Source organism: Poecilia reticulata, linkage group LG11 (genome assembly GCF_000633615.1).
Source record: "Poecilia reticulata strain Guanapo linkage group LG11, Guppy_female_1.0+MT, whole genome shotgun sequence".
NCBI classification, from domain to species: Eukaryota; Metazoa; Chordata; class Actinopteri; order Cyprinodontiformes; family Poeciliidae; genus Poecilia; species Poecilia reticulata.
Genome location: NC_024341.1, coordinates 18,798,356 through 18,812,740, shown reverse-complemented (window position 1 = coordinate 18,812,740; position 14,385 = coordinate 18,798,356). Strand labels below are relative to the sequence as shown.

At 37.4% G+C, this 14,385-nt stretch overlaps 1 protein-coding gene and 1 long non-coding RNA gene across 2 annotated transcripts in view; one reads left to right on the top strand and one right to left on the bottom strand.

Annotated features, from left to right (window-relative positions):
- The first annotated feature begins 1,088 nt into the window (after window positions 1-1,088).
- LOC103472549 (uncharacterized) overlaps window positions 1,089-14,385 on the top strand; it is a 17,888-nt gene continuing 4,591 nt past the window's right edge. The window contains exon 1 of the long non-coding RNA XR_001777117.1: window positions 1,089-2,195. This is a non-coding gene — a long non-coding RNA (uncharacterized LOC103472549). The remainder of the gene's footprint in view (window positions 2,196-14,385) is intronic.
- Window positions 5,207-14,385, bottom strand: part of cdc42se1 (CDC42 small effector 1) — a 25,234-nt gene continuing 16,055 nt past the window's right edge. Inside the window, exons 3-5 of the mRNA XM_008422254.1 lie at window positions 8,251-8,355; window positions 6,784-6,855; window positions 5,207-5,529 (exon numbers count right to left, since the gene is read on the bottom strand). Of these exons, the coding sequence (XP_008420476.1) occupies window positions 6,787-6,855; window positions 8,251-8,355 (174 nt within the window). The 3' untranslated portion in view covers window positions 5,207-5,529; window positions 6,784-6,786. The remainder of the gene's footprint in view (window positions 5,530-6,783; window positions 6,856-8,250; window positions 8,356-14,385) is intronic.

Below are 14,385 nucleotides of genomic sequence, written 5' to 3'. Positions count from 1 at the left end.
AGAAGCAGGTTTTCCAAAACTCCAGTGCCATGAATACGTTACAGTGACTTCCTGTCAATTAGGAAAGTCTCAGCTTTCAAATGTTTTATTTAGTCATATCTAAAGAATTTAAAACTGGCACAATGTTGTTGTTTTTTTCTGGCATATCATCTCTGTTACTGCCCACACTCGCTAAAATATTGTGGTGTTAAAATAGAAGACTTTCACCACAGAGATGCAGAGAGACGGAGGAGAAAACAGCAGATTTATTCAGCCCCCATGAGACATTTATTACATAAGGAGAATAAAGTCACTCTGTGGGTCCGGTCCTGTCAAGGAGGAACAGGTTACATAACAAAACAAAAACTGAAAATACAAAAAAAAAGAAAAAAAATTACCATCAGTTACACACAAACCCCCCGTTCAAAATACAACACAATCACTGCATATGATGTAAAGTAATCAAGGGGAACATTTGATGTATTTTGATGATATACTGAACTGGCAACTGAGATTTGATAACGATAAAAAAAAATCATATTATATTTCAACAATTTTGCCTTTCAGCTGATTTTTTAAATAACAATACAACCTTCTTTTTTATGTTTGTTGAGCTCAGATAAAGTCTCAAAAGTTTAACTTGGTGAGGAATAAAATGTTTTAATTTTTTCCTCAAATCYACCAAAACCAAATTAGCAGGCCGTCACTGGAACAACTTTTAATATCTGTTTTGTCAGAGCTTGACATTATGACTGTAAAACATATTGTAATATAAGAGTTTCATATTGGTCAACATCGATAATTATTGATTAGATTTTTGTATTAAATATCTGAAATAAGCCAAACCTTTCCTCTTTTATTCACAGTTTCACTCCACCTCGTTTTTTTTTTTTTTTTCAGCAGTTATGAGGCGCCGTGGGGGAACCTTAAACTGCTACTGCATTGGTTACACAGCAGGTTGCTGCTAAGCAACCAAAGAATGAGTGAGTTGCTAGGCAACCAAAGAGCGAAGCGAGTCAGTTGATTCCACCAACTTAGCTTAAACTGGCTGTTAGAGGTTGAGCTGCTGAAGTCTTTCCTCTGCCTACATCCCCCAGAATGCTGTGAGGCTATACTGAATATTGTATTTTATTATTTATGATTATTGATTACATGTATTGTTATTGATTTATTGTCCAGTCCTATGTTGTGTGCTTAGTAGTTCAAATTTGATGGACACCTCAAAGCCGAGCCTTCAGATGAAACCAGTTAAGTTTTTTAGATTGTTTAAAAACACATTTAACACGCAAAGACTGACAGAAATCAGCTTTTTTGGGGGGATGTCAAATCATTCATAAAATAATACATTTTAGTTGATCATCTGGATGTTTTCTAAGCATGTAAACATATTTTTCATTTCTGGTTTGGACTGATTCTGAATTTTGTGATCAATAGTCGTGTATCAATGATATGTGACCTTCTGACAATATCGATAGTATTTTAGAAAACAACAAAAAGCACATGGATGGTTTCATAATAATGACGGAAGAGATAAGCATCATATTTCTGCTTTAAGGTGAGTCCAAAGGGGAAAGTGTTTTCCAGTGTTGTTGGACTGTAAGAGTGGATGGGAACCAAACAGGAAGAGGAACAGGAAGGGAGAAACTGTGGTCGAGATAAACAAAAGGAACTACACTTCAGCAGCCAGAGAACAGGTTAAAGTTTCCACGAATCAGAGGGGGGGAAATGGAGACGAGGACAAAAGGTCGGCATAAATGTGAAAACTTTTCATCCGTTTGTTCTGCAGGCTGAAGGAGCCTGGGAAGAACCTTCAAACTCACATGTGGCGTCCAAATGGGCCGATCCCAAATGCTCTGCAATACGCAGCCAAAAGTATTCCAGCTATTTATTGCATTAGTTCAGGCATCTGAGCTGAGGACTCTTTAAATACTTCTGTAAAACCTTAAAAATTTTAACGGGAGGCTTCGAGGTCTGTTTCACACACGCAGGTTTTGGGTGAAAACTTGGATTAAGAGTCTCTGTGAGCCATAAAAGGAACATAAGAGGCCATTTCTAAACTCACACAGCGAGAGGAATCAGATTTTCCCTTCAGCGGAAATTCACCATCGCTTGTGTCAACCGCTGGGAGGAAGTGGACGGTTGCTATGACTACAGCAGAGATGGAGAGAAACACMGTGACTCAGTGGTTTCCATGGAAACCAGGGACTTTCCCCCAGGTAAGTTATCGATACATTCATCACTTTGGAGTACTACCGCATATATTTTTGTTTTTGTTTCTGATTTAACTTTTAAAATATAATTTAAGGAGTTAGAAAACTCAGCAATATTCAAAACTAGCTAGCAACTGCTAATTATGTCTAAAATCAAAAGTCGCAAACCACGACACTTGGCAAAAAAAAAAAAACATATTAGGAGACTTCTGCTTTTCTAAGTACCCACTGTAGCTGACTGTGCTACAGCACTTACATGAGAAGATTTTATGCCAACAGGAATGATAAGCTAACATTCAGTATTGTTAGCAGTAGAAATGTATCCAAAGCTGTTTAGTAATTTTACTTAGTGGATCAGATAAAGAGTAGTGGCCCGAGCATCGAGCCCTGAGGTATTCCATAACTAACAACGGAGTGTGAGGAAACTTTGTCATTAATATGAACAAATTCAAACCGGTCAGACGGAGATGAGCTCACCATACTTCAACAGTTCTATTGATCTTCAAAACATTTAAGTCTRTATTAGGGACTCTATCAAAGGACACCTTTACTTACTGACAATAGTTCTGTTTCATGAGCTCTTAGCTCAATATGTCAGCTGAACTTGAAGCTATCGTGGAAACAGGAATAATAAATATAGATTCAGTTTCAGCTGTTTTTATTTTTGTCCATCTGTATTGCAATGGCATAGCGAAAAAACCCTTTTTCACAGGTTCAGCTCACCACTTTTATAGCAGTGGCTAACGAGGCTTTTAAATTACAACTTTTCCAATTTCCTGTGATAGCTATGTTGTACTGCAATATCAACAATTATTAAATACCCTGTAATTATCTGCTGAAATGTTTAAAAGCAAACATTAAAAAAACAGTTCTGATTTATTACGACCACAAAATGTTCTGTTTGTAGCAGCTAGTCATGCTAATGCTAGCTCATATGCTAACATAAATGCTAATGGAAGATTTGGTTGTAAATGTGTTAGTTTCTCCATTTCCATGTTCCTCCAAAACAGTGTGACGCCTAATAATTATTGTATTATTCAAAAACTTTTACAGCASGGACTCATTCAGTTCTAAGAAACTTTTCGTCTTCAATTGAATATTATTTTGTAAGGAAAATAATATTGAACTGCACTCCTATGGAAATGATAAAAGTCTCCCAAGTATTTATAGTTTTCTCTTTTCTGCGTTGTTTAATTACATGTTTGGACCAGAAATTAAAAATCACCGAATGTTTAATTTGTAACAAGTCTAGATTTTCACTCCCATTAAATATGTGAAGGTTTAATACTTTGAAAATATAAGAACTTTAGTGACATGACAATCAGTGAACATACACATATTTTATTCCTCTTCTCTGTGTCTTTATGGTGTTTCAATGAGCTGTTGACACGTTTGGACCTTGATGTAGGTACAAAATATAAAAGAAAAGTATAAAATGTTTACATAAATGTCTTTCAATTATTCAAAAATACTTTTCAAAGGGACTGTACAGTTTTATTTGGCACTGCACAAGATTTTATTCTTACAAAGTGCTGTAATTAACAAACGATTAACCAAAAAGCATTAAACTGGAACAAATTTAATATATTTTGCTTTTTAAAAAAAATCATCTGAAGTAAATATTATAKCTCAAAGTGTCTCAAAATAGTTTCAGTTTCACAATATCTCAAAGTGTTTAAAACTTTGCTCAAGACATGAAATACAGAAATTTTGACACGTAAAAAATTAAAAGCCTAAAATCTAAAACAAAAATCTAAATAAGCAAAATAAGATAATCAGGATGGGGTGAGATACCAAAGAAACGAGCAATATAAATTCAACAAATATCACACATKAAATCCCCCAAAACAGCATAAAATTACAAATAACACAGATTTTCTTTTAAGTCAAGCACTCACAACATAAAGCAGTCAAACTCTACGTCCGCTACCAGGTGCAGCATGAAATGTCTTAAAATACTAGAAACATCTTAAACAGTGATGGCCGAAAAACATTTCTCTCGTCCCGAGCCAACACTGGAGCAGGCCGAGCATTTCTTTTTTTAGAGCAAAACAAAGATTAAAAGAGAACTTGCAGACATGTGGGTTGTTTATACTAAACTGGGAACACTATGACACACACATTCACATGTCTGCGATCTTTTCTACCTTTTTGTAGGACCTCTGCTGACATCATGAAGTCCCATGGCCTCACATTTGTTTCTCTAAAAACAGAGGCCGGGACTTACCATAAATGTCCACAAATAAAATTACTGAAGTTCCTCACAATGTTCAGATATTAAAACATACACACACAYACTTACACTCCTCCCCCTCAACACACACACACACTCCAGTCCAGTGTAGCAAAAATAAAAAAAATAAAAAAAGGGACTTTCCTGTCTCCTTAAAACAAGAGTCTGTCGTCACTGAGCACCCAGATGGTGACGACCAACCTGAAGGATTCTGGGAAATGAAGTCCAATGATGTCATCAGATGTCTAACATTGGGGAGCAGAGGGCAAAACACCAGGTGCTGAATAATACACTGCAAAAACACAAAATCTTACCAAGTGTTGTTGTTCTACTGATATCTCAGCACACTTGAAATGCAACAAACTAACATGTTTTAAGTSAATAATTCCTTAATATTGATGGGAACCTACTAGACCCACGAACAACAGGCGGTAACTGCGCTGTTACCTAGCAACGCCAGTCAGCCAGCCAAGCCCGTCGCCTAGCAACCAAGTTCTAGTTCCACTGATTATTTCAGTTCGAACATTATTTTCCCCCCCCTAGGTAAAAATGAAATAATATGCCAACAAAAACAATTTGAAAGAATTAAAGAAAAGTTACTTGAAAGGTAGTTTTGTCTTATTTTAAGTGTACCAAGATATTTGAACTAGAAACTAGACCCAGAAATACTTTGGTCTATTTTGCGTTTTTGCAGTGTAAGAGTTCAGCAGAATAAAATATTTTGAAAATTTAGAATCACCAGCAGTTAAATGCTGTTCTTATATATATTCCTGCTTGGATTTTWTTTGATCATACAATAAAAGTTATGTCTAATTTAATACTGATGAAAGACCTGGTGCCAMATYTACCACCCAAAAACAAAATGCGTACAATTCCTGTCTGGCTCCCTACTTTCARACCTGACCAGGGTGAAAAAAAGAAACAATGAACATTATTATGATTATKACATTTGCTGTATAATTTTAACATGTAGGTGCCACTGTTGCTCAGTGTTGCTTCAGCAGGGCAGCAGGTGATGAAGCCGTCGGCTGGATGATGGAGGACAGGCTCAGAGGTTCAGAGTGCGGAGGAGGTCAGTCAGCTGGTCTGAGTCAATTTAATACAATCCTGAAAACAAAGAGACCCAGAGACTTCAAATTAAATCGTTTAATGTGTAGTCAGCATACAGGTAATTTACTCCATTAGAGTCATAATCCAAGAGGAAGTTGATCCTCAATCTRTGTAAGAGCTGATAAGTCAAAAGGAACTAGAGACATGAATTTTACATTTTTAAACAATGAAAATGTWTATCATTTAATTAATATCAAGGCATTTAGAGGTTTAATATTTCCCACACACAAAACAGGGCAGTTCTTGTGTGTAAATCAAAATTAAAAACAAGWAGATGTTGCATTGGCTTTTTACGTGATTGTTATGCAAACATTYGTCAGAGGAGGCTTTACTACTCTGGTTTTCAAACACAAAGGAAAGTTGACATCGACAGCAATATTACATCTTTTTTCCACATGACTTACATTTTTTGCACAAAATGAACAACTTTCCAACCCCATGTAGCATGTAGCTAGCACTACAACGCTAATATTACTGCAAAACTGTTAGCTTGAACATAAGCAGGAATGATGAGTGAAATAAGGTTTTTGCTGTGTTATTTTTTTATTTCTGTTGTATTTTATAGCAACAAAATAATTTTAAACAACCAGTTYTGTAGTAAGTAGCWGCTAGCTTTKATGCTAATATTAGCTTGTGTTCTAAACCGGAATGATAAATAATGACTCGGATTTTAGTTGTGTTGCTGTTTCACCTCTATCCTGCTCTAACCYGGTGCAATAACACTCAGATTCTGTGTAGATGTTTTAACTAAATGACAATCGGAGCTTTAAATGACCTTTTTTTAATTCCTGTGGTGGCTAGCAGTGCTAACGCTAGCTTATGCTTAATAATAAGCTGTAATTTGGCTTCAGTTCTGCAAAAGAGTCACAGAGGACATACAAATTTTATCTGAATGTGTAAAATATTTTGAGTTTTCAGCGTTTTTATAGAAACTCTTTCCTGAGAGCTGTTTTGTCCTGCAGCCGCAAAAATGGTCACTGAAGCCTTCAGTTCCTAATACTTTGCTTAATATTTAATTTTGGGGATCTAAATAATATCTAATGGTTAAAAATTAGGAACATTTTGCCAAAAAGACACACGGCTGTGATCAGACTGAGCGYCATCCAAGGTCAGAGTTACTGAACAAATAATGAATCATAAGGTTTCACAGTCACAATGCTTTCGACAGTTTTGCAGGTTGTAACACAGACTGAGTTACCCAACATTAATCTGCTCTGTTTTTTCTGCTCAGAGTGAGAGTTGTGTCCTTACCGGCTATAACAGGCTGTTCCTGCAGTTCATGTTGGGGCCTTTAGACCTCATCTGCTCCTGAACAGACCCTGACTGTTAAAAAAAACAAGAAAAACACTTAGTCACACCCGACAGGAGACACACAGCACATTAAACTATTCTCACAGGAAGGGATAACGATAAAAACAAGAGAAAAAACCAGTTATTATGGAAAGCAAGTTAGATAATGCATGTTAGTTTAAAATAAAAATTTATAAATTAGTAAGATAAAATATATTAACTCATTAAAAGCAAATTGAACACTTACTTTTCATCAAAMGAAAATATACATCTATTATTTAGAAGTTAATTTTAGACATAAATGAARGAATAAATATGTTTAGATTATCTAAAATAATGATTCATTTAATTGTTCATCATGAATATTTTAACAAGAATGCAGCAAGTGGTTTCTGGATGAAAAGCCAACGATAAAACGCTCGTCTTTTCCAGCAGCCATTGTACAGCACTGATCAAAAGTGTAGGAGTTCCGCTTGGGTTGCTAAGTAACGGTGCACTGCACTGCAAAAACACAAAATCTTACCAAACAATTTTACTCTTGTTTCTAGTAAAAATAGTTTAGCAAACTTGAAATAAGACAAACTAACTTAAAAGTACATTTTTAGCCAGATATAGAGGCTTGTTTTAAGTAAAAAAATTCCTTATRAATCGATGAAAAAGTTCCAGTTCGATTGGTAAATAATTTAACTTATAACAAGACATTTTCCCATGTTAAAGTTAATTYATCTGCCAATAGATCTAGAACCTTTTCATCAGTATTAAGGAATTATTTACTTAAAACAAGCCTATAGATCTKGCTGAAAAGTTTGTCTTATTTCAAATGTAATAAATTATTTTCACTGGGAACTAGAGCAAAATTACTTGGTAGGATTTTGTGTTTTTGCAGTGTGCAAGTCAATTCTCACTTAACATTCAAGAGATTTTTGAAACAGCTCATTTTCCCAACACCAACAAACATCAATTTATGTCAAAATAAAATGGCTGTTTTTTTTGTTTTTTTAAGGTTTTGGTCCATTTTTAGAAGCAGTGGAGACGAAAATGGAAATATAAAAAGTAAATTTCGCCAACAGAAATCCCCTTTAAGTAAACTTCAGGTGGAAAAACTCAGCCATTAGTCTGATGTATTCTTGCATTCACACCAAACGACACTGGAGCAGRATTTCTAGGCCGGTCCAGGACGACCTCAGTGACTGCCATGCAGATTTCCACATGCCAGATGTGAGGCAGAAAAGCCAAAATAGAAGCAGGAAGGATGCAGTGCCACAAGACACTTCCTGACACCCACGCTCACAGAGAGCGCCTCTGTCCTCATGCTGGACTGAAGCCTGGCCGTCTCCGTTTGCCGTGAAGCTGCACAGGTTTACTTTTACTTTCTCCTCTGAGTTAAACCGTAAAGGTCAGGCTCAGAGATTGGAGCTGCCATCTCACCGGCTGCAGGCCGTCTCCCATCTCCCCRGAGCCGATGTGCGTTAGGTGGATGAAGTTTGTCGGCGCGCCGATCATGCTACGGTCGATCTTCCTCCTGTTCTTCTTCTACACAGAGACAAGAGATTTTTCACTTTAGAGAAATCAACAATGGATCTGAAGGAGAAAGGACATTTTGAGACAGAAATTATSGTTAAATGTCATTAAAGACACAATAACAGGGTTTTAACTGAAAACAGGTTAAAAGGAAATAGACAACGTGGACAGTGCACCTGTTGCTCTGCACTGCAGTATTTTTGGCCTAGTTTCCGGAGCAATCATCATAGTTCACTAGAAACAAGACTAAACTGACTTACGAGTAAATTATTCCTTAATATTTATTCATAAAAAAGTACCAGTTCTGTTATTTCACTTATAACATGGGAAAATGTCTTGTTATAAGTGAAATAATCTGCCAGTGGAACTAGAATTTGGTTGCTAGGTAACGGGCTGGGCATGGCTGGCGTTGCTAGGTAACGGCACAGTGCCAGTTAATTGTCAGTGTAAGTAACCAGTATTTTTATTTTTTAGCAATATTAATACATTTTTGTCATATAACAAGCTCAGATCTTGCTGAAAAGTGATTTGTAAGTTATCTCATCTCAAGCGTGTTAAAATATTTCCACTAGAAACAAGACCAAACATACTTGGTAAGATTTTACATTTTTGCAGTGCATGTATCTTTATAGGTGTTAATGGAAACAGCAGTTTATTTTATGTGCCTTTTTGTCATCGCTCRGTTTTATTTTGTGTCTTTTCTTTAAATGATGTCTCAATTTTTAATGCCTATGATACTTTTGTTTTCTCTGCATTTATTTTAATTCTCACTCTTCTCCAAGATTTTGTGTTTTTGCAGTGCAACATAAAATGTTTCATTATGGAAGTCAAACAAAATTAAACTAAAATTATTTTCTATTTTCAGATTTTAGAACAAATGAAATTTTGCGYAAGTATTTAAAGAGCAGCTCTTGTTTCTTGTTGCATCCATAATCAAAAATATTTCCTTATTGGTTCTTAAGAGCCACATGTGGCTCTGGAGCAACAGGTGCACTGCAAAAACAGGTATTTGAGTCCGGTTTGTAGTGCAATTATCTTCATACGCTTGAAATAAAAAAAACAACTAAGTTTTCAGCAAGATAAAGAGATCGTTTTAAGTCAAGGATTTCTTAATGTTGATATGAAATACATATTTCAAGTGTATTGAGATACTTGTACTAGGAATTAGACCAGTTACTTGGTAGGATTTTTTGCAGTGTAGCAGACCACTGCCCTAATGTGACGACTGTGATGTTGAAATACTTTCATATCTTTCTGATGCGTCTCTTTTGTTCCTCCGATGGTCTGTCCCTGATGTGTCTCCACATGTCCACATACTCTCAGTCTCAAATCACCCCACTGAATCATGTAGGAACAACAAAACGTGACGCAACAGACGGAGGAAAAGGAAAAACACCAGGAGGCCTCCGCGATCAAACAGGAACCCCACACACTTCAAAGCAGCGATTACAACAGATTTTACTTCAGAAATTACATCCAACACCTGAAATTAGGTTTCAGTGCAAGGCTCCTTCAGAGTTCAGCTCCTTTTGGTGCATTCAGTGACACTGGGAATTTTGGGAATCAGCCAATGAAACCCCTCATTAAAACCTCGTTCGCCTCCCGAAGTCCAGTAAACCCCGCTGTGTGGAAACACATCCAAGCCGCAATCAGAACCATTTAGATGTGATTTAAGAGGCTTATGCTCGGGATTATCCAGAGCTTTTATGTAACACAGCAGAACTACAAGTGATGGGTGAACACAAGCGAGGCGACAAGCCTTAAAGAGTGCAGGAGGGAGAGGAGCTGCAGGATCATTTCACACAATGTAAGTTTAAAAAATGGTGCAGATACACTGGTCAGAAACTGGTTTATCAATGCGCAAGAAGAGATTCAAGAGGAAAGTAAACCCACAAATAAAACAATGTGAAGAAAATGCAAAAAATGGCTGAGAAAAAAGAAAATGCATAAGAAAGACCAGGGCTGAAGGGGCTTGCACCCCTGTTACACCTGCTGCTTTATAGTATTTTATCATTTAGTTTAACCTTGATATTAAGGGGCAGTATTGTGTTACAAAATTAAGTTGACTTGAAATTGGGCCCCTGTCTCTTTAAAAACTCCTGCTCTTTCTGATACTCAGCCCTCAGGAAGTCGTTCCTCTGTTACCCCTTTAAACCAGCGTTGCACTGAGAACAAGCTCAGCAGTCCCACCAGGTGTTTGCCAATTGCTGCTGGCTAGTCTGAAGGAGCCGAGTGGGGCAGGACGGGAAGCTCGTTAGCTGCGAGGAGGAGCTGCGACTCGAAGGCGGAGCTAGATCCACCCCGGCGTTTTGCGCAGCTGAGTGGTTGCCATGGAGACCAACAGATTTCTCAGAAATGTTTTGACGCTGCAGGCATGTTTTCGATGAGGGAGTAACATTACGACATGATGTCAAGCTCTTACATAATGCTGTCCCTCTTAATTTCATTAGCGGTTCCAAATGTTTGAAGAAAACAGGGGAAGTTTTCTGAGATGGAGACTCGGACCACACACTGCAGCGGCTTCAACCAGCTGGGAGTGACTCACCGCTCGGCCTACACGCGTCCTCCTCCACAGCTACAGCTGCCGCCATGGCAACAGTAATTAAAAAAAAGCAACCGGGCAGCGCTGATGGACAAACTGGGAGGAATTTTGCTCTTAATTTCATCAGGACATGAGAGTTGGGTTGAGGTGCTGCAGCAACGAGGAGCTGCAACTTTCAGCTCAACAGTTACACAAACCCTCCTTGCTTTGGTGAAGCTCTCTGTTTCAGATTTACTTGTGGTCATTTAGCAAAACCTTGGGATTGCTCACACAGCTGCGACTTTGCCAGATTTTAATGGCAGCAGTATGCTTTAAGATTCAACAAACTGAGGCCTAATCTAATCCTGGAGCAGTTTATGTTACGCAACACAGAGTCGCCGCAATTAAAGTGGAGCGGAGGGGAAAACGTCTCTCCTGGCAACCTTTGTGTTGGSCTGATAAACAGCTGCTTCTTCTTCACCCCAAATATCATCRTCACGTAATCTGAGTCACCAACATCAAAGGAACAAGATGGAATTTCAAAATAAAAGCACGTCACAGACATTTGGAGCTGATCCTGGTCCTATGTTATGTTTGAACTCCATCAGCTGTTCGACAAACAAATAGTGTTGACTGCAGGCCACTTTACTGCCTGTAACAGCTCACAGTGAATCCCCCAGTGTGAGTCAGTTACCAATTTTACAAACCACAGARAGGTAAAAACAATTAAAATCACTAAATATTTGGTGCAAATTGCAATAAAACCCATCAATAATATTACAAAATGAAACTGAAAGGAAAAGATGCAAAACTGAAACTGAAAAAAATGACTCAAATGGACAAAAAGGRTTGTTTAAGAGTAAGAAAGACATATACACTGCAAAAACACAAAATCCAACCTACTTCTGATCTACTTCATGGTRCAAATATMTTAGTACACTTGAAATAAAACAAAAACTAACTTACAAGTAACTTTTTAGCAACATATGTGTTGCTAAACAGCAACGTTTTTAAGTAAATAATTAATTCATATTGATTTAAAAAAATACTGGTTACACTGACAGTCAACTGGCATTGAGCCGTTACCTAGCAACCCCAGCCAAGCTTAGCCCGTCACCTAGCAACCAGTTCTAGTTCCACATGCAGATTATTTCACTTATTACAAGACATTTTCCCATTTTATAAATGAAATAATCYGTACTTTTTCATCAAGATTGAAGAATTATTCACTCTCTAAAATGTCACTTGTAAGTTTGTTTTGTCTTTTTTCAAATGTATTAAGATATTTGCATTAAAAACTAGAGAAAAAATATTTGAAAATGTATTTAGAGGCAACAAAAAAAGAAAGCTTGAAATGATGACTAACACAGACAATCTTATTTTTTCTCATGTCTGATAAAACATTAATTTCCTTTACATCATTTTCTGGAACAGCTGCAGTTTTACCGTCCAGATCCTCAAAGAGAAACGGCTATTTTTGGTTCCAGAGTGAAGTCCCTGCTGGCTGCTGTGTGTTTGTTAAAGGTGTATTGTTGCAGCGCTACAATGGAACAAACAGAAAACTCTAAAAATACAGGCGGAGGAAGGAGGGAGGAGGTCCCTGGAGGGAACCAGCGCAGAGCAGAACTTCCTCCCAGGACYGCCAGCGTGCACCGTGTCTRTACGCTCAGTGTGAAGGTACATGTGGTGGGGTTTCACGCCCATAGTGCCAGGGGCCCACGCTAACTCTGTTAGCTATTTGACATGTTAAACATTACAGTTCAGGTGAGGCATTCACATACAGTCACCATGGGGATAGCTGCTATAAAATCATATTTAATTTCCCTTTGGGATTAATAAAGGAGTTTTGAATTAGGTTTGGAATGATTTAGGTTGTTTTCACACCTGATAGTCCAGTAGACTGGGTTCAATTGGGAATCCAAGTTACAACATTTGTTACATTTTCATTTGGTGCAGTTCACTTTCACACCGGACTGTCAAACAAACCAAATACTTTGGAAAACTTGTTCCCCTCCTCGCCTGTGGTGGTGCTGCAACAAYAACAACCACTGAAGGAAATGACATGAAACCCAGAGAAGAAGACAACTTGCTTTTTCACAACGTGGAAAAACGTCAGACTTTAGTAGTTGTAGGATTTCTCTTTGGTCTTTGTAAAAGACTACGAACCATTTCTTCCACTAGCGCCAGACTAGCGTGTTTGTTTTGATTGTATTTACCCAGAAATCCCTGCACTCTACTTCACTTCCTGCTTTCTGAGCGGTGTCCGGTCCGCTTTCCATTCACATATGCATTGGAATCACACCAGAGTTCACTTTAATTGAACCAAGACCTTGATTTCTAGGCAGACCAGGGTTCACCTTTTCAGTCCACATCAGAGTTCGATTACACATTCACACCTCTTCAAACGAACCGGAYTTTCTTGWGTTCGACTAGAGCAGACTATACAGGGSTGGTGTGAATGCACAATTAGTCAAAAAGTAATTTTCCAAGATGAAATCTGCACAAAATACACCTTTAATCRATTCTMAACTAAAATTGAGTAGACACATTTTCATTTATTGTAGATTTCTGTGTCAGGYTGCACTTTGGTGCATTTGGTATCACTGTTGCAACAAGGTCCTGASTTTTAMTCTTCTGCTGAAGTTTGTTCTCAATGTGAATGCATGAGTTCTCTCCCGGTATTCCAACTTCTTCCCTCAGTCCCAGGTTAATAAGTTACTCCAACATGCTCTTATAGTGCAAATACCCAAACTCTTCCTAGGYATTTCTTGTCTAGTTTGTTGATCAGAGATTTTAGTACTCTTGAAATAAGACAAAGATGTGGGCTTGTTTTAAGTCAAAAAAATTTAAAGTTCCAGTTCCACTTGCAGATTATTTTACTTATGGGAAAATGTTAATAAGTGAATGAATCTGTCAATGGAACTTGAATTTGGTTGCTAGGAGACGTGCTGAGCTTGACTGGGGTTGCTAGGTAACGGCGAAGTCCCTGTTTATTGTGAAATAAGTGAAATAATCTGCCAGTGGAACTAGAACTTTTTATAAATACTAAAGAATTATTGACTTAAAACAAGCTCCTATCACTGAAAAGTTACTTGTAAGATAGTTTTGTCTTATTTCAAGAGTACCAAGATATTTGCACTAGAAACTAGACAAAGATACTTACAKGAATTGAATTATTCAATCAAACAATTATTAATCCAATTTTAATGTGACATTGATGCCAATAAAGCATGAAATTTGACTGAATGGAACCGTACATCCACGTTTTCTTCTTGTCTCTCTTAGCAACACCTGAATCGTAATCAGGTTAATAAACATCAGAAGCTAAATATTTTCCACCTGCAGTGACTGTAGAATAAATGGTTCTGTCAGTACTACTGTATGCTGTTTTGGCAYGAAGTTTAAAAGGGGGAACTGAGAGCCTGGTTCTGTTTTTGTTTTCTCACTGGTGAAGACATCATGAGGACACATCTGCAACACGTTGGAACAAATCCAGTAACAATGCTTCAGGTTTGAACYTC